We start from the raw sequence: 23,965 nt of genomic DNA, 5'->3' as shown, positions 1-23,965 counted from the left end.
AGCTTAAATGCACTCAAAATATAAGAAATCAATCTCATATTTGTGTGCTGGAAGACTAAACAATACCCAAAAGACTGTAATTTTGAGTTGCCTAAATTTACAGTATTAGTTTATAGGACACTGTGACTATTAAGAGGCTACCCAGCTCTGCCCTTTGCCTACAGACTCCAAAATCGCCTTTCTTTACCTGTCTTTCTGACCAAAAATATGCTATCATTCTGCCCAATGAAGGATGTTCTTCATCATTTTAAACATAAACATCATCACAAAGAACTATTTTTGGAGGACTGACTACACATGACGAACTTACTTTCAAATACTGTGGACACAGAGAAATGTGGGCTATTTCTTCTCCAAGAAAAAGTACATGGCCAAAGGGAGGAAACAGGACTGAAACAGAGAGAGAAAGCACAAAAAGATAAAAGAGCATGTGCTGATGAAAAATTGTGCTCTACACTGGAATTTGACACAACATTGTAAAATAACTATAATTCAATAAAAAAAGGTTAAAAAAAGAGCATGTGCTGAGTTTCCAGTGTTGATGGATGAAGTAGCTAAACAATAAAACTAAAGGTTAAAATTTCAGTAAGGAGTAATCAAACAGGATGGAATCTTCTTTTATCCATTAAGAATTACACTTGGCTGCTGGAAACAGAATTGAAATGAGTGGCTTAAACAAAGTAGGTGGTAATTTTTCTCACACATAAAACAAGTGAAAGGATTGGGCAGTTCAACAATGTCATTAGTGTCTCAAGTTCTCTCCCTTTTGCCATTAGTGCCAGTTTTCCTATTCTAGATTGTCTCATGATCACAAGATGACTGCTATATATCCAGCCATCATACACATGTCTCAGACAAAAAGAATAAGGAGGAAGGGAGCTCAGAGGGTCATCCTTGCTGAGACAGCTTCCTTTTAACAATTTCTTAGAAGCCCTCCACCCAACACTTAGTCTCTGATAGTTAAATATCTTTAATTTTTTTCAGCCAGGTATTATGGTACCTCCTCCATTGTTATGGTACCAGTAAGTAATAGAAGAATGAATATTGGATAGACAATTAGCAAGCTCTGGTATACAACTCAACTTTTGCTAATATTTAGAAATCAAAACCCGGTAGATCTTCTAAGCCAGAGGTGATCAAACCATGGACTGTGGGCTAAATTCAGCCCACTGTTTGGTAAAGAAAGTTTTCTTGGGATTCAGCCACTCCCATTCATTTATGTATGGTCTATGACTGCTTTCGCACTGTCACAGCTGGGTTGAGTAGTTGTGACAGAAACTGTATAGCCTGAAAAGCCAAAAATATTTTACATCTGTCCCTTTACATGAAACCCCAATTCTAGACAGACAACTCAGTGGAAGAATGGGCAAAAGACTGGAACAGACACTTTACAAAAGGTATATCTGAAGGCCAATATGCATATGAAAAGTGCATCAACTCATTAGTCATCAGGGAGATGTTAATTAAAACCACAGTGCACTACAACTACTTGCCCATCAAAATGGCCATAATTAAGAAAGAGAAACAGAACTGACAATATCAAGTATTGCATTAGTATGGGGCAACTAGAATTCTCATACGTTGCTTGTGGCAGTGTAAGTCGGTACAAATACTTTGGGAAACTGTTGGGCAGTATCTACTGAAGCAGAACATGTGTACTCCCTGTAATGGAGCCATTCTACTCCCAGGTGTATACTCGACAGAAATGCCTGCTTATGTTCACCAAAAAGCACGCACTAGAATATTCATACTGGCACTCTTCATTGATAACTTCTGGCTATTAATGGTAAAATGTCTCTTGACAGTAGAAAAGGAAAAGAGGCATGTTTTATTTACACGATGGACTACTTCTCAGCAATGACGATGAACTATTGCATGCTATAACATGCCACAGAGATGAAAGAAGCCAGATTTTAAAAAAAAAGACTGTATAATGCAGGATTCTATTGACTCAAAGTTCAGGCAAAGGCAAACAAAATATATGATGTTGGTGGTCAGGATAGTGATTACTTTTAAATTTTGGGAGAGAGCTTTTCTTGTTCTGGGTAGTCATTATACAGGGGTGTTCACTTTGGAAAAACGCATTGAGTTTTGTATGAATTCAGTACTGTTGGCTTGTATATGTATTTCAATAAGGAGCCCCCCTCCAAAAAAGAAAAAGAATTTATATCTCTTTAATGATGGAAACCTTGCAGTGATGCTTTCAACCAGTTTTCTATGAAAAATGTTGTCTATGATGTGTTCTTCCTAAAATAACCACAGAAGGCTACAAAACAGGCCCAGCCCTTTGAGACTACATTTGCCTTCTAGTCTCAGTAACAAATGAAGCGCATTTTCTGTTTTGAGCTTTCTGCATTAGGCTATATCCATCCTGACAGTGTAGCCACCAAGGTGGTCTCAGCTCTGAGAGGCCCTGGAGAGGATAAGAAGTTTGTATCTAAACTGCAGTGGATTAACCCACTGAGCAGACCCCGTGCCTCTGGGCTTTTTGGCCAAAGGAGAAAGTGAAGGCTGCAAGGTCAGCTGAATATGGAATTCATCGATCCTAAGAAGGCAATTTAGAAGAAGGGGTTTTCCCCCCATTTCTGTTTATTCTTAACATTGTGAAGTTGTAAAGAGGCGCTGGAGACTGAGGGAGCTGTTTGTATGCTAAGTGTCATCTGCCTCAATTGCAGTCTTGAATTTTGGCTGGCTGCCCTGTCTTGTGTGGGAAGCTGGCTAAGATGTGTGTACTTCTCCAAAACATCAATTTTAGATTTTAAAAAGAATTAAAGTATTATTCCTCCAAAGTTAGGAATTGAGGCAAATTTTAAAGGAGAAGATCAGAAGAAATAGCCAGGTCTTTTAAAATAATTACCCAAACTTTTGGCTGATACATTGAGTTAAATATGTTCCCTCCCTTGGATGCAAACAAGAAGTTATAAAAGAAAGAAAAATATTAAATGCTAAAAATGAATAAAAGGGATGTAATAATCCAAGCATTAGAGTAATTGATAACCATGCTTTAAAAAAGGCACTGCTATAAACTATTTAAATATTTGAATATTTATATGTAAATTATTTAAATAATTATAAATAAATCTAGATATTCAACCCAAAAGTTCTGATACATACATAAGATGTACTTCTATTCATGTCTCCTAATTCTCCAAAATCTTTCATTTAAAAAGATAACATCATTATAATGTATCTTAATGAGACTTGAGACTAAGTATGTATGTGTATAAATATATATAATCACATATATATGTGTATATATTTGAATACATATGTATAGACATTCATGAGATTTAAAAGATTAACATCCCCCAAAGGAAAGAGAAAAAACATCTGGCAAGTGATGAGAAGGGACTGGAGCCAACTGCTTGTAAGAATCTCAGAAGATTTAGATTATGTTGATGTAGCTTCCCAGGTCTGGTATAGCACCTCAAAGAATACTTTTTTGAAAAAAGAATCCAGTTATCATTTTAGGAGAAACCTCGAAAAATGCATGACTTGTATTTTTGTGGAAATTAAGATCTGACAGAAAGGAAAGTGTCACCAACCCAACTGCTTTGGCTCCAGTGTTTGGGTTATAGCTGCTTCCAAGGGGGCTTCTCATTAAGAAAAGAACTTCCCTGCTCCTTCCCTTTTCTTCATAGTCCTAGGAGGGGAGTGGAGTTAGGAGGATGGGGGTACTGGAACAAGGGTGCCATTGCCAAACTCTTGTTGTCAGAAGTTAAGTGGGCTTCTTGCTTTGTGGACCAAAGCATTCGGAGATCCTGGTCTTAGGAGAAGCAAATTATTCTGCCCCTTGGTTGTCCCTCAGTGTTGAACCATGAGGGAGCTAGGTCTCACTGTCTGATAACAGAGTTAAATGGGATGGATGTGCAAAGATGGGACTCACAGTTATCAAAGCTCAGCCATTTCATGGAATTTTGACTGGATTCCTCTTGTTTCATGAGAAACCAAAGTAAAGAGCCTGACCTCCTAGACCCTGCTGTGCCCTTGGGAAGCGTCCCTGTTCTGTGAGCCAGACTTACCTCTTAGACATGCTGAATTCCCTTGAGAGAGGCCCTTGAATATATTTGTTCTATAACCTAAAATGGCGGCCCTGAGATTGGACAGCATCCCTGTGATTTCTTCTGAACTTTCCTTTTCTGGAGAGGTGGTTTATTCTTTCCTAAGAGCCAGAGTTACGATTTTAAAAGGTTTTGCTTTTCAATACCACATCACAATGTCTTGATGATAATTGCGAGCCATTTGTAGCATTCAGCATCTGGGCATGGGAGTCAAGACTGGTCTAGGGAAATGATTCTGTTGGATAAGTCACCAGGTTACTCCAAGCAGCAATCACTGCCATTGTAGTTGATTCCAGTCCAGGGTCGTTCTAGACTTGCTAGTACTGTAAACACCAAATGCTGATTTTCTCATTTCCTGGAATCATATTTAATAACAGCATTCAACAAATATTTCTCCAGCGCTGCTGTATAGTAGGCATAGGATCAGGTTCTAGGGGTAAAATGATGACTATGACAGTCCCTGTCTTTGAGGAGAGTAGTGTTTCAGGAGGAAGCAGAAAAGATGGGTGCCATAATAGAGGTATGACGGAAAGGCAAGCACAGCCTCCTATTGCAGGGCGGTGAGGTGGATCCATAAGGTCCAGGAGATCCAGAGAGGCTAGCGGGAGTTACAGAGGCAAAGGAGAAATGGGAGATGTTGCGGGGTGGGGGTGGGGGACTGATGGATGTGATGGAGAAAGAAGAGTGTTGCGGGTGGAGGGAGTTTACCCCTTGAAAACAAAGGGCTCATATTCAGTCTGTGACCTAGAATTTCAAAGGGCATCCTCCCCGGGAAGAAACGAAAAAGGTGGATGGCTGCATTTTGGAATATTCAGAATGTGAAGAGGACGCTCTTTAACTCATGCTAGTTGTAGAAAATGGATTGGATTTCTGAATTCCTTCCAGAATCTCAACCAGTCTGAAAATTTTATATGTACACATCTGTCTATACAGCGTGGCATAACTTATAAGTCACAGCCTATGGAAAAGTTTATGCCACAAAAATAAATAACACTTCAAATTTGCCTCCTTTGAATGGCATAAGGTTTTTAAGACAGGACAAAATTGTCAGACTCTAAGGACCAACTATAGACTTGGATGTTTTAGAAACTTCTGTTTTTCTCGTCTCAGAGCACGTGGCGTGGTGTGTAGTGGACTCCAATGTAGATGTGTGCAAACTCCATTCAAATTTGGAGTGAGGGATACCAAGGAACAGCATGTGTCCAAAAGCAGGATTCCACTTGCAAGGCGAGGGCACAGGGAAAGCTTTCCTTTCCATGAGACTTAGAAAGCACCAATCAATGAGAGGGAAATACTTTGACAAATGATTTAAGACTAGTGAATACAAACAGAACAAGGGAATGTTTGGTTTTGATTATGATCTATACTGCTCTAGAAGAAACGACAGTGGGCTGCCTTCTACAGACCACGTGAATGCCACATACATTTTACCTGAGATTTCTAGAAATAACATAGATGTGTCTGTAAAAGCTCAGATATGTGGAGCAACAGAATCCAATTTGGAAGTCTGCCTGCCCTAAACAGGCTGGTTTATGTGGGGCAAGTCATCTGTCTGCTTCAAGGCTATAAATGAAAGAAAATAATGGAGACGTTAATAGAAAGGAATAAATGGAAGTTATCTTTTTTTCCTTTGGACTTATAAAACTGCAGGAGGGAGAAGATGAAAACCAAAAGTAGGAAAAAATTAAACGAAAGAATGTACTATTTTACTTTTCTAAACCAGGGATCAGCAAAAATTTTCTGTAAAAGACCAGATATGTTAGACTGTCAAAAGCAGCCATAGACAAATACATACATGAATAAACGTGACTGTCCTCCAATAAGACTTTATTTATGGATGCCGAAATTTGAATTTTACGTAACTTGCATATGTCATGAAATATTGTTCTTTCGATTTTTCTTTCAACCATTTAGAAATGTAAAAGCCATTCTTACTGACTCCTAGCCGCCAGATCTGAGACAAACATCTCCCTTCATTTGTTCTTTTAGGAAAAACAAAACAAAACAAAAATGTTAAAGTGTCACATGCTTTTTTCCCCAGGTATTTTGTAAATTATTTGAATGAGTATTTTTCACGTTTGATTTTTTTCCTGGATTTTTCTAGAATGCTCTATGCCCCTTAACACTTTCTAACATCAGTTGTCATGCATTTATTAAGCGCTTACCATGAACTGAAATCCTGGGGACAGACGTCAGAGGAAAAGAAAATATTAGCAGTAGAAAGTGGTACAGAAGCTCGTCTATTTATGGAATTTCAACTTGTACACTTTCATAGATACAAACAAAACCATACTCTGGAGGAAAGCCCTCTGGCTCGCTCCTCACCATCAAAATATGCTTTAAGAGGTTCTGGGAGCTCTCTTTGTTTCTGCTTTTTTCCCCCTTGTTTTTCAGTTTACCTAATATTTACAGTATTTCTGCTTGGTGCTGAGGAGTTTAACCCCATCTTGTATGATAACCTTAGAGGAAATGAGAGAAGAAAATGCTAGTAAGAAGTAGCAGAAAAGAAGGCAAGATAGAAACAAGTTTTCAAAATCCAAGTAGGTCAAAAATTGTTGCAAGTCCCTTGATAAGAAGACTTGTGAGGACAGAGACCTCATCACACAACCTGAGAGTTCTTTAACTATGTGATAATAGCAAACAGTGATATAGAACATATATGCACCTGGCACTGTTTTAACTGCTACACACACACACACACACACACTAATTTAATCCCCAGAAAAAGATGGTAATCAACAAATGATGTCATAAAATGATTGATAAAGCAGAGAAAAATTTAACCGTGTGTCTGGGGGATCAACTTTTTAGACCTATTTATGATAATTCAAGGGAAGGAAATAAATCCAGTATGTAAAGTAACCTATTCATGGATGCTTCCACGGGTTTGCAGTTTTGGGAATCTACCCAAACTTAAAAGTGACTAAATGATAGTTGGAGATGCTGAAGCTGCTGAGAAGTTCCCTGTAGTACTTGTAGGCAGATTCACCACTTAAGAAGATTTTCAGCATATGATATGAAATTGGTCTAATGTGGGCAAAGATGCCAGATAAAGCATTTATCAAAAAGAAAGAGAATAAGCCAGGGTATAGAGTCCTGGAAGATCAACTCATACTTCATCTTGCTGGAAATACATCTGGGGGCTGCACACTTCTGTGCTGCTCAGGACATCTGTACATAGGAACAGAGTCATAAACAGCCTTAGAGCTTAACAAGTTTTCAACTCAAAAGTGTAGTGGATGCTCACTGTCAGTGCTTTGCCCAGAATATCTCAGATCTTTTACCAGTCTTGTGTGCCTGTTCCATTCCCCAGCTTCTGTGTGGATTGCTTCTAATGACCAACATCTGTGAACTTCTTCAGAGGATTTCCCTTGGGGTTCCTGAGCAGTTTCCCTTTACCCACAAAGAACAGGAAGTGCCTGGGAGTTTACATCACCCTGGGGCATCCCATAGCCCATGATTGGTGGGTGTGAGGATATTAAAGCTCAGCTCCTTTGGCTTGAGGTGGGACAACTCCAGAGCTCCCCGAGAGATCAGGCTGAGATTGAGACTGCCAGAAATCACACCATTACTGGGCTTCCTCCCCTCTCCTCCCCTATTATGCTTAACCCTTACCAGTTACTCCTGGGAACATGTCTTTAATAAATCACTTTCATATGAATCTTTATCTTAGTGTCTATTTCTGAGGAACTCTACCTAAGGCAAGAAGCAGTTGTATTATTAAGAGAGAGAAATAGTACAAGGCCTTCAGTTGGCATGGAAAGAATGAATGAAAGAATGGACTGGAATGAATTAATAGAAGTCAGTCTTTAGCCTTGAGCGACACATGTTGTAGTCAGGGAAACAGGAAAGGGGCGAAACATTGACTATGACATTTTAGAGTCCTGTGGTGAAATTGCCCACATAATGCAGGCTTTCTAGCTGATGGTCATCCAGGCCCATCTTAAATATTACTGGGAAGAAGAAATTACTCCCTCCCAGGATAGCCACCTTCCTTCTCTTATACCACCTGATTTATTATAAAGATCTTCCTTCGTTCTTTCTTTCCTTCCTCTTTCCCTCCCCCTCTCCTCCCTTCCCTTCCCTTTCTTTTCCTTTTCTTTTTTACCTCCCTCCCTCCCTTCCTCTCTCTCTCTCTTCTCTCTCCTCTCTCACAGCTTTATAGACATAAAATTCACATTTCATACATTCACTAATTTAAAGTGAATACATAAATGTTGGAATATATGTATGTACATATATGACTGAAACATTATGCTATACACCAGAAATTGGCACAACATTGTAAATTGACTATATTTCACTTAAAAAAAATAAAGTGAATACAGTGGTTTTTAGTATATTCAGAACTGTGCGACCATCCCCATAATCAATTTTAGAACATTGTCATCACCCCAAAAAGAAACTTTGTACCCTTTAGCTTTCACCTGCTCAACTCCCCAGCTCCTCATCTCCCCAGTCCTACACAACCATGGATCTACTTTTGGTCTCTGTGGATTTGCTTATTCTGGACATTTTGTATAAACAGAATCATATAATATGTGGCTTTTTTCCCTTAGCATAGTGTTTTCAAGGTTCATCCATGTTTTAGCACATAACAATATTTCATTCCTTTTTATGGCCAAATAATCTTCCATTGTGTGGATAGACTACATTTTGTCTATTCATTCATCAGTTGATGAGCATGTGAGTTGCTTCCACCTTTAGGCTGTTATAAATAATGCTGCCATATGAACATGAGTGCAGAAGTTTCTGTGGGCACATATGTTTTCATTTTTCTTCATTATATACCTAGGAGTGGAATTGCCAGGTCAAATGTTGAAAGTTCTTTCCTATGCTGAGCCAAAATCTGAGTCTTCATAATTTCCACTCTTGATCCTTGTTCAGCTTTCTGGACAGAACTGACAGGCTTTCTTACACATGACTTCCCTTCAAATCATTCATTATTATCTTCATGTTCTTCTTCAGCTTTCACAGACTGAATTTTCTTTGTTCTTTCAATCATTCCACTGTAAAAATGGGACTTAAGAGAAATGCAAACTGATAGCCTTGAAGTTGTCATATTGTCTGTTATGATATACAAAATAGCTTTCTTTTGTTGCAAACCTCAGACTTTGCCATCAACCATAGGGAACTAGTGGCTGACAGCTTTATTTTGCCAAGATGGGAGAGAAAGAATTATTTCTACGCTGGAAGGTTTTTTCAATAGACTCTGAAGGGATTTTCCCTTTGGAATATCTAAAAGGACTAATAATTTGTGTAATTTATACACATTTGTCATTTCTTGACATGTTAATATGAGAAAACGAGTTCCATAGTTTTGAAAGATAAAATTTAATGGAGATCAGTTGTCCCTAAGAGCTTTGAAAGAAATCATGTGTAGCATTCTTTTTACTCTTAGTCATGAAGACAATGGGGAGAAAACTTGACAAAACCATGGGAAAATGTAGCGAGTCACTTAACAGGCTCTAGGTTGTAATGAACTGGGCTAAATGTTATTTTCATTTCTTCTTCAGTAATTACGTGTGGATCTGATTCTTGCTTGTTAGTCATAAATTTAGAGATATTTTCCACCTTCTTTTAACATTAAATCCAGAGCTTGGGGTGGATTCTGACATTGTCTCATGCTAGCTGCATGACCTTGAACAAACTACTCAGCCTTTCTAAACATCACTTTCTGCATCTTACTCCCAGGACATCAGTGGTCCTTAAATTGTGTTGCACATGACAGTAATCAAGGGATCTTGCTAGAAATGCCATTTCTGAGGTAGTTCTCCAAGAGATTCTGATTCAGTGTGTTTTGGGGAGGTCCTCACAGTCAATTTTTTTAATCCCACCCCAAGTGATTCTGATGTATGTGATCCTGAAGACCATACTTTCAGAAAGACTGATTAGCCATTCCATTCTGATCCCTTTTCGTCTTGTCCTGTCTTCTGCTGAAAGGGATAGGAAATCTTATAATCTCTATAATCCCTCCAGGTAATATGTTTCCATATATGTTGTGTGTATGAACGTGGAGAAAGATGGCAACCAAAGTTGAAAAAAAAGAAAAAGTCCTAGTCTGATGTTTAGATTCTGACATATTAGGATTATTTTGACCAGAACAATGATATCCATAAAATAGGGTTTTTCAACCTTGGCACTATTGATATTTGGGGCCAGATCATTCTTTGTTGTATACATGTGTGTTGGGCGGTAGAGTTTGGCTTGTTCATTGTGAGACGTTTAGCAGCATCCCTAGCCACAGTAGCACATTACCTAGTGTGTCTCCAGACATTGCCAGATGTCCTCTGGCAGACAACATTGCCCCTCCTAGAGGACCACTTTCCTAGAGCATGGTCCCAAAAATCAGGAGTAAAGAAATTAGTCTTGGAGCAGTTTTCTTTGGTTGGCTCTCATTGCACAGCAAGGCAAAGAATGCCCTGCTAAACAGTTGATGTTCTACCTTTATGTGCCAAGCATTCCTTTGGGATCTGGAACTCTCTGGTCCATGCTCTGTATTTGGTGGATTAATGGGATATAGACAGGTTAATTGACTTGGCAAGCAAAGGATGCTCTGTTTCATTCTTCTCGTTTTATTACACTCCTGACAAGAAATTCTTAATGTTTGCCTTATATGTTCTGCTCCCATTAAAAAATGAAAATCATAATCACAAAATAGATTAATTTAGATGGGGAGCCCCATTACATGTGAAATTGCTTTGAAAGCTCCAGGCACTAGAGGAATGCCAGGTGTCATCATGCATAATGCTGCTGAGCCTCCAAAACTAGGGGGTTTTGAGGTTCTAACAACAGTTTCTTTGAGCGACTAGTCAAGTGCTCCAAATGACTCCATAGCTGCCAATTTTGATCACACAAATGGCCAGTTTTTGCCCTATCTGTTAGCCTTTTGACATGCTGTGTTGGGTGGAAATCCACTTGTGTTTAGTTCCAAAGCTCGGCCCTACTCTTCTGCTATGGGGAAATTTTTACTGATTTTCTTCATTGGCATGAGACTCGCTCCACTGAAAGAAAATTTGTTGTTGGTATGAAGTGTACTACTAAGTGGAAATTATTAGAGGGTGAATTTCTTATGTCTATGAAGAGTTTGTTTCTCAACCTCTGTACTCCTGATATTTTGGGTAGGATATTTCTTTGTTGTGGGGGATGCTGTCCTATGTGTTGTAGTATATTTAGCAACATCCCTTACTTCCACACACTGGTTTACAAGTGACAACCCCTACCCCCACAGTTGTGACAACAAAAAATATCTCCAGAAATTGCCAAGTGTCCCTTTGGGAAAAAAAAATCGTCCCTGTTGAGAACCACTGGCCTAAGAGAGATATAGATGCAGCACTGGCAGTATCTGTTACCCCCTTTCATAAGAAGGCACCACAGCAATCTAATAAATGAGTCAGACTTATCAAAATGAATCTCTACTTTGAAACGTACTGGAATGACCGGCAAAGAGATTTGAACCCAACTTCCATTTACATCTCAACTCCACCGTTTACCAGGTGTGCAAACCAAGTTATTTACTCTCATGAATAAAATGGACATAATCATACTTTCTTCTCAAAATTATTCAGAGATTTGCTGTTTGCAAAGCATCTAGTTCGACAAAGGACCAGTGACATAGATGCTCAATAATTAGTGGAATCATTATCATTCCAAATAATTTTAGCACCTGCAGTATTAGTGTTGTCATGGACGTTCTGCAGGCTTTACACACTTACAACACCATGCAGAAAAAAGGAGGTTTTAATTGGTTGGGTGGAGGCAATAGACTAACATTTGATTATGGATATGATGAAAAGCAGTTTCTTGATTCTTCAACTGTTTTTGGGGGGAAGTCATAACTAGAGGGATTACAGTCTATGCTTTTTTGCCTACTGAGCCTGAAATAGAAACTTTATTTTAAGAACTTCTCTCTGTGGATACTTTTTAAGGGCACTCTCCTTGGCTCCAAGGCACTGAGTGGCAATTCTTCAGTGAAAATATCAAAATGGCAAGAAAAGGACAAATGAGTGATGCTAAACTGAACCTGTGGTAATGCTCTGTTTATCCTCACTCTCCCTCCCTCACTATCTTTCCCTGCATTCACAGATCATCACATTCTCAGTTTTTGTCGATGTATAACTTCTTGATATCCTTTGTAGTAGGGATCAAGGCTCAGGGCAAGTGTACTAGGTGATACCAGGGCATTCTTCACTCTCTTCTCTGTCCTGTGTCACCACAGTACCAGGTGCCATTCTTGGGACCCCCAGGAATTCCTCATTCACTGGTCATTGGACCAGGTATGTCTTCAGGCTGGGGGTTGTGTCTCTCTAACTTATGTGGAGAAAGGAATGGGATCCTTACTTACTTCCTGGATCTCTCCCATCCCTATATCCCTATTAAGGTTAAAAGGAAGGGGAGAATTATGGCTGTGGGGCAGAATGGCAATTCCTTAAGTGACATTTATGTTTACAGTTGGGTTACTGAGATTCCCCCCTAACACACACACACTGTATGCTGAACATCTGCCTAAAAAAATTCCTCCCTCAAGAGTGTAACCGATGTATCCATTGCTCCTACCCACATGTGTGGGTGGGGTCAGGCAATGGCATTCCTAATGCTGTGACCCTAGCTGGGCTGATAGGTCTGTGTCTGCTGACAAGAGACATGTGATTTTGGACAAGGAAGACCTTAAGCTGCTTCCCCATCTCTCCTTCCTGATCCTGGAGTTTGATTTCCTGAATTTTATCTTTGTAACTCCATGAGAAAACCGAGAAGAGAGACAATTCTAAACTATATTCAGTCTTTATATAAACCATGTTCAGTCTATTTATACTGTAGTGTAAATAAAGATTCTAATTGGTACATTCAGTTTGGAAAACTGTTGAGCATTGTCCAGTACAGTTGAAGATGTGCATGCCTATGGCCTAGCAGTGCTGTTTCCTGGTTTGCTCACTATACAAATGCGTACACATGTTCACAAGGAGATATGTATAATGATGTTCAAGCAGCATGGTTTTCAGTAGTCCAGAAGTGGAAAGGACACAAATGTCTACCAGCAGTTGAAAAGATAAATATTGGTAAACACACACAGTGGAATACTAGATAGCAATGGGAATGAACCTTAAACACATAATGTTGAGTAAAAGAAGCCAGATGTAATAAAAACATACTTATGAATCCATTTATATGAAGGTAGAAAACAGGCAGCACTAAGCTCTAAGATTTGTAGATACACAACTTCCTAAAAAGCAAGTGATTCTCACACAGGAGTGATCTTGCCTCCCCACCCTGAGGGGACATTTTTCAATAGATGCCAAGGATGCTGCTAAACACCCTATGATGCACAGGACAGCCTCCACAGCAAAGAATTATTGGTATGACCTCAAAATCATAAGCAACAAAAGCAAAAATAAACTATTAGGACTACACAAAACTAAAAAGCTTCTGCAGGGCAAAAGAAACAATCAACAAAATGAAAAGGCAATCTAAAGAATGGGAGAAAATATTTGCATAACATATATCTGATAAGTGGCTAATATACAAATTATATAAGGAACTTATACAACTCAAAAGCAAAAAAACAAATTATCTGATTAAAAAATGGGCAAAGGACCTGAATAGACATTTTCCAAAAGAAGACATACAGATGGGCAACAGGTATTTGAAAAGGTGCTCAACATCACTAATCACTGGGGACTTGCCACTAAAAGCCACAATGAGATATACCCTTACACCTGTTAGAATAGCTGTTATTAAAGACAAGAGATAATAAGTATTGGTAAGAATGTGGAGAAAAGGAAACCCTTGTAGACCATTGGTGGGAATGTAAACTGGTACAACCATTATAGAAAACAGTATGGAGGTTCTTTAAAAATTTAGAATTAAAAATAGGACTACCATATGATCCAGCAGTCCCACTTCTGGGTATATATACCAGAGGATTGAAATCACGATCTCAAAGAGATAGCTGTGCTCCCATGTTTACTGAAGCATTATTCATGACAGCCAAGATGTGAAAACAACCTCGTGTCCATCTAAGGATGAAGATGGATGGATAAAGAAGATGTGGTGTGAATGAAACATTATTCAGCCATAAAAAAATTCCTACCATCTGAGACAACAAGAGTGGACCTTGAGGGAATTATGCTAATGAAATGTCAGACAGAGACAGACAGATACAGATACTGTATGATCTCACTTACATGTGGAATCTAAAAAAGCTGAACTTAGGAATAGAGAATAGAGTGACAGTTACCAGGGACTGGAAGTGGGGGAATGGGGAGATGTTGGTCAAAGGGTACAAACGTCTAAGTTATGAAATGAATAAATTCTGGGCGTCTAATGTATAGCGTGGTGATTATAGTTAGCAAAAATGCATTGTACACTTGAAAGCAGCTAAGAGAGTAGATCTTAAATATTCTCATCACACACCAAAAATAGTCACTATGTGAATGGATGGCGGTGTTAACTAGTCTTATTGTGGTAATCATTTCACAGTATGTATGTGTATCAAATTATCACACTGTACATCTTAAACCTATGCCCTATGTCAATTATATCTCAGTAAAGCTGAGGGGGGCAGAGAATTATCAGTCCCCAAATGTCAGTAGTGCTGGGATTGAGAAACTCTGCCATAAAAGGGCAGCAAATAAGTGAAGTCCATAAAAGATAGAGCAGTGTCTGCTCCTGGGTCAGGGTGGGGGCTGGGGGAGGGTGTTATAATGCAGCCGAGGGACACTAGCAATATTCTATGCTTTGAGCTGGGTGAAGGTTATATGGGGATAAGTTTTGCAATAATTCACTTAGCTGCACATTATATATTATCAATTTTTCTATTTCAAATTTTAAAAAATACTCTTGGAGTTGACAGGACAGTAATATGGAAGAATATAGGCACTGGGTTTTGGGGAAGGGGTTCCCTATCCAAGAGGATCTCATAGTCAGTCTGTTAACAATGGCCCGGCTGGGTATACAGGAAGGGCCTCATCCTCTGTTCCTAAGTGGGTTTTAGTGCTCACATGGACCTTCAGCTCCTCCTAAACCCTAAAGTTGAATTTGCTTCCACGGATTTGGGTAAAGTTTTCCTTAAAAAAGAGTCATCAACCTTGGGTTGGCAATAAATGTAGAAAATATTAACTCAGCTTATAGGCAGGCAGAGTAAATGCAAAAAGGGGTTTAATGTGCATGCCCTGGCAGCAAGGGCAGCCTTCAGTTCTGGAAGTGCTGGAATGTTTGGGGGCGGGAAGTCATGGAAATGCCACTGTTCGCGTGACATGTTTTCTCTTAAAAGTGATGCTAGTAAAGAAACTCCTAGAGATTATTTTTGAGTCCTCTCTGAAGGAAATTATAAACATCAGAGAAATTCATTTTAAAAAAATGACTAACCAAAAGAGAACATTAGCCAAGCAGGCTCGGAACCTAACCAGCAAATGGGATGAACTTCAGCCTTCTCTGAAGTGAGGTTTAATGTGTGTTCTTTATCTCCCTCCGTCACCCCAAAAGGTCAAACCTGAATTTTAAAACCACCTGCCATTTAATGCATAGTTTAAATGACCTAGAACAATACCTGCGAATCGTGTGCACTTAAAAATTTTATTGAATAAGTAACCAAGTGAATAATTAAATAACATGGGAGGGATACTTGGAACTAGAGATGTGCAAAAAAGAAATTTTTATTAGAGTGATGTTTAAAATATACCTTGAAATATATTCAAATAAAAATAATGTGTGGAATTCAAATTTTAAATTTAAAGTTTAAAACTTTTTTATTGAAGTATAGTCGATTTACAGTGTTCCAGGTGTACAACAAAGTGATTCAGTTATGCATATATATATGTATTCTTTTTCAGATTCTTTTCCAATATAGGTTGCTACAAGATATTGAATATAGTTCCTTGTGCTGCTATACAGTAATACCTTGTTGTTTATCTCTTTTATATTAGTAGTATGTATCTCTTAATCTCAAATTCCTAATTTGTCCCTCCCCTTTGGTAATCATAAATTTGTTTTCTCTCTGTGAGTCTTGTTCTGTTTTGTAAGTAAGTTCACTTGTATCATTTTTTAGGTTCTACGTATAAGTGATATCAAATGATCAAATGGTTTGATTTAACAGACCTCTTAGAGTTTTGCACACTCTTCTAGGTCCCTTGTTAAGTCGTGAAGAAGTGGACTGAGAACTGAAGAGGTGTATGATTCATTCTGGGGTGAACTGAAGAGTCTTGCAGCATGAACGGATAATTTCTTCTCTTAAATGTTTTGTCCTATCTCCTCCAATTTTTCAAGCCCAGAAAAATAACCCTATTGCACTTGAAAATTTAACTCCAACTTAGCAATTACAATTTAGCAAGAAATATGGTAGCAGGCAGAAGTCATTCCTAAAATATAAGTACATGGTTTGGGAGTGATGGATTATTTTTGGCTTTCAATAATGCCATTTAGTGACTGAGTACATTTTTCAAAGGCAGAATACAAACTAAATCTAAGATGACCTAGTTTTAATATGGAGGTGATATGCTTAGGGGTAATGATCAAAGGATTATGTTTAAGGCTTTTTAAATCCAGGGACCCACCTTGGATTGTTTACATTAATAATGAAATAGTTTTTATAGGAAAAGGTATTTTTAGCTTTGAGGGCTCTACAGTATGTATGACAGAGGAAGAAGTCCTAAGGCTGGAGAGTTCCTCCTTCTAAATAGAGCACGGGGAAGCAATGGCTCCGAAATCAGGGCATTTGTGTATACATGCCCTCTTTTGGCTGCTCCAGCTGCATTCTCTGAAGGATGCCATGTGGTGAAGCTCATGCTAGTTCTCTGCCTTAGTCTAAGGGTCTTTGATGACATGGCTCTAAAGGTTGCTTTCAGCAGCAGAGTGGAGTGAAAGTGAAGAGGGGACTTTTTTGTGTCATTTTTCCAGCTCTGCCTGGGGAGCAGGGAGGGCTTCCAAGGTGAGTGGGTTTGCTCTGTTCTCCCACTTTGCAGAGGGAAAGGCGATCTGGGCAGGTCAGGCTGCAGGGAGGAGACTTGGACAAACGGTGAAATTGACTTTCTCTTAAGACAGGTAGCGCTCTGGCTGGAAGTTCCTGTTTTGGGCAGTGGGTTGAATTTGAATTTATTTTTATTTTTGTGTTATTGCTGTATAAAACATATGTAGGGAAGGGTGTAAATTACATAAATTTGAACTGCACCACTCAATGAAGTTTTACATAGGGGTGTACTTGGGTAGCTGTAGTACAGATCAAGATGCAGAACATTTCCAGAACCCTAAAAGGGTCCCTTGTATCCTCTTCCCAGTCAGTACCACCTCCCCAACTTGACAATCACACTTCTGGCTTCCGACAACATAGATCACATTTGCCTAGTTCAGTTTTCCTAGCCCTCTGCCTAGCAGGTGGAGGGCCACCCAGGGAGTCCAGTATAGTGGGACCCTGAAGCATTGACACAAGCCACCCATAAATCCGTCTTCCACTTGATAGCCACCCTTCTTAGACTTGGATTGATTGATTTCACTGGGTCTGGAGTCTCTACTCTGGCCCTAGGCTCTGCCTTTGTCTGGGCTCAGCTTGCGAGAGGTGCACATATATCACAGACTAGCAGGTCTGGGGAGGGACCTCGGTGCTCTTCATAATGTTTTAAAGTGTAGGCTTCAGAGGGGATTGCAGAGCAGAGGCCAGAGGTGTTATAAATCTCCAGTGTGTGCTAAAATGATTTGGTTTATCTGGCAGCATTTGCAAATAGTGTACGTTTCTGCTCTTTCCAAATCTTGGCTGTGTTGTTTTCTGATTTGCTAAAACACAGAAAGCAGGGCTCTGAGCACTACCCCCCACCCCCAACTCAGACCCAGCCTGGCATCTAGGCTAGTCCTCAGTTTCTGCAGAGCTCCAGCAGATTTCCCAGGAATCCCTCTTCCAGCCGGGTTCCCTAGACATGCCCAGATCCTGCAAGACCCCCAGAACTCAGTTTACCCAAGTGGCGCGGCCCAGCAAGCACCTCCTCAGCAGTTCCCCTAGGCGGCATTAATTGGCCCCTCTCAGACCTGCCCTCTCCTAGGGTTCCCGCCGTGAAGACTCTCATAAAGGAGGGCTTTCCAAAGGCCGAAACTCCACCCTCGCTGGCCGGTTCCGAATCGTCTTTCAGCGTCAGGCCCACACCCCCTTCAAAGTTAGTGAAAGTTATCTTTTGAAAAACCCAAGCTCGCCTTCTCGCTGGTGTTGAAAGCTTTAGCAGCCCCAGCCCTGGCATCCCGGGTCCCACGGGCCTGGTCAGGGGCGGGGTGGCAGGATTAGAAGTGCCGGCCGCCCTGACACCTGTCGTGGGCGCGCTGGGTCGCTGTAGCCCCCAACAGCTGGCGGCGGCGGTCGTCAAGGCTGGGGCCCGCCAGGAGCGGAAGGAATTAAACGCCCGCCCATCGAATCTGACTCGGCCTCTCCCTCCTCCTCCTCCTCCTCCTCCTCCTCCTTCTCCTTCCCTCGCCGTCGCCTCCTCCCTGTCCCCGCCGGCTCCGCCGCGGGACGCTGGTGCCTGGGACGCTTTGCACCGCGCTCGGGGCGCAGGGAGCAGGGCTCGCGTCTGGGGGCTACCCCAGGATGGCGGTAAAACAGGGGAAACCCGGAGAGGCGCCGTGACCCCAAGCTACGCTCGGGGGCCCGCCACTCCTCCCTGGTGGCGACATGGGGGACCCGGTATACCGCGAGAAACCGCAGCTGCACTACGCGGTGAGTGTCCCGGCGCGCGCAGAGGCGACAGGGGGCGCCACTTGGCCGACCTGGGAGGGGACAGCGCAGGGTTGAAGGGATCCGTGGCTCCCCAGAGGTCCTCGGTTGGGGGTGGGGTGGGGTGGAGAGTGCCGCGTGCGTCACCTCCGAGTGTCATCTGCTCAGAAACTCGGGTGCCCCTTAGAAGGGGAGCCCCCACCCCTGGAGCCCGTGGTCTTTAGCCCCTTGCGGTGGTCACTGCTTTCGGGGCCGGGAGTTCGACCCTGCCTGCCGCCTCGCTGGCCAGGGCTGAGAAATGGGGCTCCTGGGGCGGGGCCCAGGTTCACCCACCCAGCCCTCGGTCAGATACGCTGCAAGAACCGGCACAGAACTGGACGGCAGTCAGGGCCACTTGGTGATCCCAGTGTGTGGCCAGAGGACTCTCTGGAGAAATGCTGCAGAGCAAGCTGGGGTGCAGCCAGTTTGCTCGTTGGAAAAGTAGGCGTGCATTTCCTTCCGAGTTTGTAGCGGGACACAATGTTGCCCATTATCTGATTAATACAAGATGCCAGGGGGTCTTCAGTCGGTGACCTCTCTTCTCCCTGTTGACTCAAATATTCCACAGTTACTGGGGACCTACTGTATGCGGCACTGCAGGACACACCAGACAATAAGCTCATGGGGTTTGCCTTCTTTAAAGAAAGAGTCAAGATCTCAAGGTTAATGACTGACCGACCAAATCCAGATCCTAGCTTAAGCTTATTTTTGAGAAGGAGGAAAGATTTAAGAAAGAAAAGGTGAAAGAAAATAAAGATGTTTCTGAGGAATGAGTTCTGTTTCTGAAGGTTCTGAGTGCCGCCTCCAGGAAGCCAGTGGGCATCTGTATGAGTTTACTCCAGTCTTTGGACTTTTCTATTTGTAAAGTGTGTCATTTTGACATTGCAGTTATTCTGTCATCTGCTACTTTACTGAGTTTCCCTTGACATGATTTTCACCATTGAGGTTGGATATGCTAAATGTCAACTTAAAAAATTGGAGAGAAGCAGGCAGAAAGCTGAGACAAGAATCATCAGTATTTATAATAAGGCAAAGACAGTTATCTGTCTGGAATTTGTGTCTTCCAAAATGTACTCTCCACCTTAAAAGAAAATTTCAAGGAAAGAGTCGAGATGGATAGGGGTGATAGGTACAGAGGTCCCGGAGTTGCCCCTGCGGTTCCCAGGGCCGCAGGGTGGGGTCTGGGATCAGCTGGGGGTCTAACCTCCAACCTCTGCAGTTTCACTTTGCTGCCCTGGAAACAAGAGGGCCTGAGTTAGAAAATCGTTAAGGTCCCTTCTCAGACACACGTTCTAGGAACCTATGACGGCTCCTACTCTAGCTTTGCCAGAGTTACTTGCCTTGAAATGCCAAGTGAGACACTAGTAAGTTACTAATGCTCGCCCTTTCTTTCTTTCTTTCTTTCTTTCTTTCTTTCTTTCTTTCTTTCTTTCTTTCTTTCTTTCTTTCTTTCTTTCTTTCTTTCTTTCTTTCTTTCTTTCTTTCTCTCTCTCTTCCTTCCTTCCTTCCTTCCTTCCTTCCTTCCTTCCTTCCTTCCTTCCTTTCTGTCTTTCTGTCTTTCTTTCTCTTTCTTTCTTTCCCTTTCTTTCTTTTCCTTTCTTTCTTTCCTTTCTTTCTTTTCTCTAGCAGCTCATCGATTTGCCTTTTAAAGTGGTATTAAGGGAAACTCATTTTCAGCAGAGGTTTCTTTGCACTGAAGGATCTAAGGTCTCATTATGCCCAATCAGCGTCTCACCCCCACCTTTTTCACATGTTGAACTGTGTGCTGGTGCCTTTGATTTGTAATCTGTGTCTATGTAATTTACAAGATGGGGGGAGGAAAAGTGAGAACTGGCTCTTTAAAAAAGTCTATTCATTCCATGAATGCTTATTGCCTCCATTTGCCTCAATTATGCAAATACATCCAAATGCATCACAAAACAATTTAAAAATTATTTTCAATCAGCGGTCTCATTCTCCTAAAAGCATAAACTTAGAGTCAGGCTGCTCTTGCAGTCTGAAGATTTGCGAATGAAATAGCCTTTTATTCTGGCATAGATCACCACGTACTTATTTAATGATTTAAGATTATAAAAAGGAAGATTCCAGAGGGAAGGTGTTGGCTCTCAGGTTGGAAGAAGTCGCCCGTATCCTCTGAAGTTTCCTACGCATATTTTAGAATGATAAAGCAGCAGCGCTATATCAGTCACAAGTCAAAAGAATGTTCTTTATTAAGTGTGACCCGTTGTTTTTTATATTAAGATAACTCTCTATGGCTTGAGATTTATTCTAACGCTGCACTCTTTGTCTGTTTCCCCCACATTGGTTTAGGTAATTCTAAGAGCTTGTTTTCCCTTTTAGCACAAATACTCCACTTATTTTCCTCAACATAGTTTCGTCCCACTGTGTTTTGTCCTGGAGTCCTGGAGGCTTTTTTTTGGTCTGCATCTTCCTGGAAAAGAATTACCCTATGTGTGTCCTCAGTACATCTTGCCTCCTCTGAAATGTAATCCGGGGGCAAGTATATAACTCTTTTCCTTCAGTGCTTTTTTTCATGTGTCCAAGTTGAGACTGCATACAAGAAACCAGTGGCTTGCATTTTATTCATTCATCAAACATTTGTTGAGTGCCTGTTGTGTGCCAGCTGTTTGGTCAATTCTCCAAAGATGATTAAATAGTGAAAATGTTTAGAGTTGCTATGAACTCTTCACCCATCTTTTTAAATGGCCATAATGGTCACAAAGAGAGAAATACAAACATTTAAGTAGATCAGAGCATCCTGTTTGTATATAATCAGTTAACACTATTCCAAAGTATACCACAATTGTCTTCTTGTTTTATCATCATAACAGAAATGGATGTTAGCCCCTAATGTTCTCCTCTCAACTTTTCCTCCCACGGTTTTCCCACATTCAGTTTATGGTGACTCCATCCTTCTAGCTGGGTGTCATCCTTGGTGACTTGATCAGATTTGCGTTTTGAAAATCCTGCTCAGGCCTCAGGATGGAGTTCAGGGTGAGCAGGAGCCAGAGTGCATCCTGGAATTTGGGCCAGAGAGAGATGAGAAGAGATGACCTACTTTCGAGCTGGGCTGGAGGATGAGAATTGTCAGTATATTTGAAAGATGCTTAGGACATGGGACTAGCCAGATTGTGTTTGGATGGGCTATAGAGGTGCTAGAGTATGAGGGTCAAGGATGACATGCCCAGATCAGTGATTTCCTTGGCAGCACTTCTAGAGAAACTGCAGTTTTTCATTATTACTGTCTTATACAAGTTGCAAGGTATTTGGACACAGTCTGTATCAATTTCAGCCTCAAATCCAGCTGGTGGCTTAGACAGGCTTTCTGTTTTGTGGCTGAAGAAATCCAGGCTTACAGCAGTAGAGTTCAGGGTGGTACAGGTGTAGTTGGTGACAGAATGGAGAGTTTTATCCAGGTGCCCTGATTCCACAAAGCTCGTCTGACTCATGTAGGCAACTGGGATAGATGAGTCAAATTATCTTTCCCCCTCCCTCTTTTGTCACTATAATAAACCAACAATCAAATATTGTACCTTCAGTGACTTAATGTGACCATCCATATGGTTAAATTATGTGGCCAAATAGCTCTTTAATTGGACTGGTATAGACAAAACCCAAAATTTAGATATCCATTATCCATTTTTTCAATGCCATATCTTTGTATCTTTCTCAGGGTTTCTCAGCCTCAAAAAAGATGAACATATTGGGCAGGATAGTTCTTTGTTGGGGGCCTGTCCTGTGCACTGTAAGATGTTTAGCAGCATCCTTGTCCTCTACCCAATAGATGCCAGTAGCATAGCCCCTGCCCAGGTTGTAACAACCAAATGTATCTCCAGACACTTCGAAATGTCCCCTGGGGAGCAAAATTACTCCTACTCAAGATTCTGGTTTATTTGATTTTCACGTTTGTTTTTAAGAAGATGTGACCACTACTGTGTAATAAGATTGGGAAAGAGAAGACATGGTAAATGTTTTGAGTATTATATATTCTGTTCAATGAACGTGCAGAACTTCAGACAGAAACTAACATGGAGATTCAGAGAGAGCCTCAAATACAGCACAAATGATGGGGTAGACTAATGAGTCACCCAGTTTCAATGATCAGAGCTTTAGCAATGTTCTCCTGCTTTTGTTGACCCCCGAAAGTCAGGTCATTTGGCCTGGGTTAAAGATTATGTTAACCTGCCTTTCCCAAGAGTCCTCATATGCTTTCTTCCATTAACCACAAACAAAATATTACAAACCTTGATTGTCTGCCAAGATCATGTAATATATGTCTAATTTCATGACAACCCATGCAATTAAGTATGGCGACTTCTTCAGTAGAATTGCCGCACTGAGCCTTAGTTTTAGAACAGATTATCAGAGGCATTTTGGAACAGCTTATGGATACTATTATTCCCAGGATCTCCCTGGAGTCACAGACTTACTTTCACCCCCTTTTTGTGAAAGAGAAACAATAAGAAGATTTCATGTTGCCGCTGGTAAGATAAATCTATGGGTAGGTGATGTGTGTTCTGTTCACTGAGGTGTGGCAAAAAGCAGGGGGCTTAGACTCTGATTCGGGACTGCTCCCCGTGGTGTCCAGCTGTCAAGATGTGGTCATTTTCGCCCTTGGACCGGTCTACTTCTGAGCCTCTGTGTTGCTGATCTCACTTCCTGTTTGGTGTAGTTGTCCCACCATCTGTGCTCTTGACCACAGCCTCATCATTAAATGCTGACTGTTTCCTTGCTCTGCTTAACCCCTCCCTAAGGAACACACTGGAGGGGCAAAGCTACTTATCCTGACAGTGAGCCTTTCTTCACCCAAATCAGTTAAAGTCTGAATGTGAAAGTTTCGAAGTTTGCTCTCCCTGAACATTCGATTTTGGAAGACTTTAAAGTCATTAAGTCCACTTAATAATTCAGTGGTGTTGATTACAGGATATTCTTTGGTAATTCTGAAGACACCCAGAAATGGGCACTCCTGAGAGGCCGAGCTGATATGAATCAGTTATCATCCATCAGCTCTGCCAGTGTAGACATTTTAGGAAGTTCAGCAGCACTTGTACTGACCTGCTGCACGGCCCAGAATTCACTTTTATAACCCTCTGTTTGCTTGTCATTTGTATCCTCACAAAAGCCAACATTTTTCAAGTTACAAATAAGTGGGAGATTATTGAATCACCTTAATTAAGAC

At 41.0% G+C, this 23,965-nt stretch overlaps 1 protein-coding gene across 2 annotated transcripts in view; it reads left to right on the top strand.

Moving 5' to 3' along the window:
- ARHGAP6 (Rho GTPase activating protein 6) overlaps positions 1-23,965 on the top strand; it is a 447,389-nt gene that overhangs the window by 185,731 nt on the left and 237,693 nt on the right. Inside the window, exon 1 of one of the 2 annotated variants that reach the window (XM_074359701.1) lies at positions 18,232-18,750. The exons of the other annotated variant lie outside the window; for it this stretch is intronic. Coding sequence (XP_074215802.1) covers positions 18,706-18,750 — 45 coding nt within the window. The 5' untranslated portion in view covers positions 18,232-18,705. Of the gene's footprint in view, positions 1-18,231; positions 18,751-23,965 lie in introns of those variants that run through there. 2 annotated transcript variants of the gene reach the window in all.

This window comes from Camelus bactrianus, chromosome X (assembly GCF_048773025.1).
Source record: "Camelus bactrianus isolate YW-2024 breed Bactrian camel chromosome X, ASM4877302v1, whole genome shotgun sequence".
Taxonomy (NCBI): Eukaryota; Metazoa; Chordata; class Mammalia; order Artiodactyla; family Camelidae; genus Camelus; species Camelus bactrianus.
The sequence above is the reverse complement of the archived record's forward strand: the minus strand, read 5'-3'. Positions and strand labels throughout refer to the sequence as shown.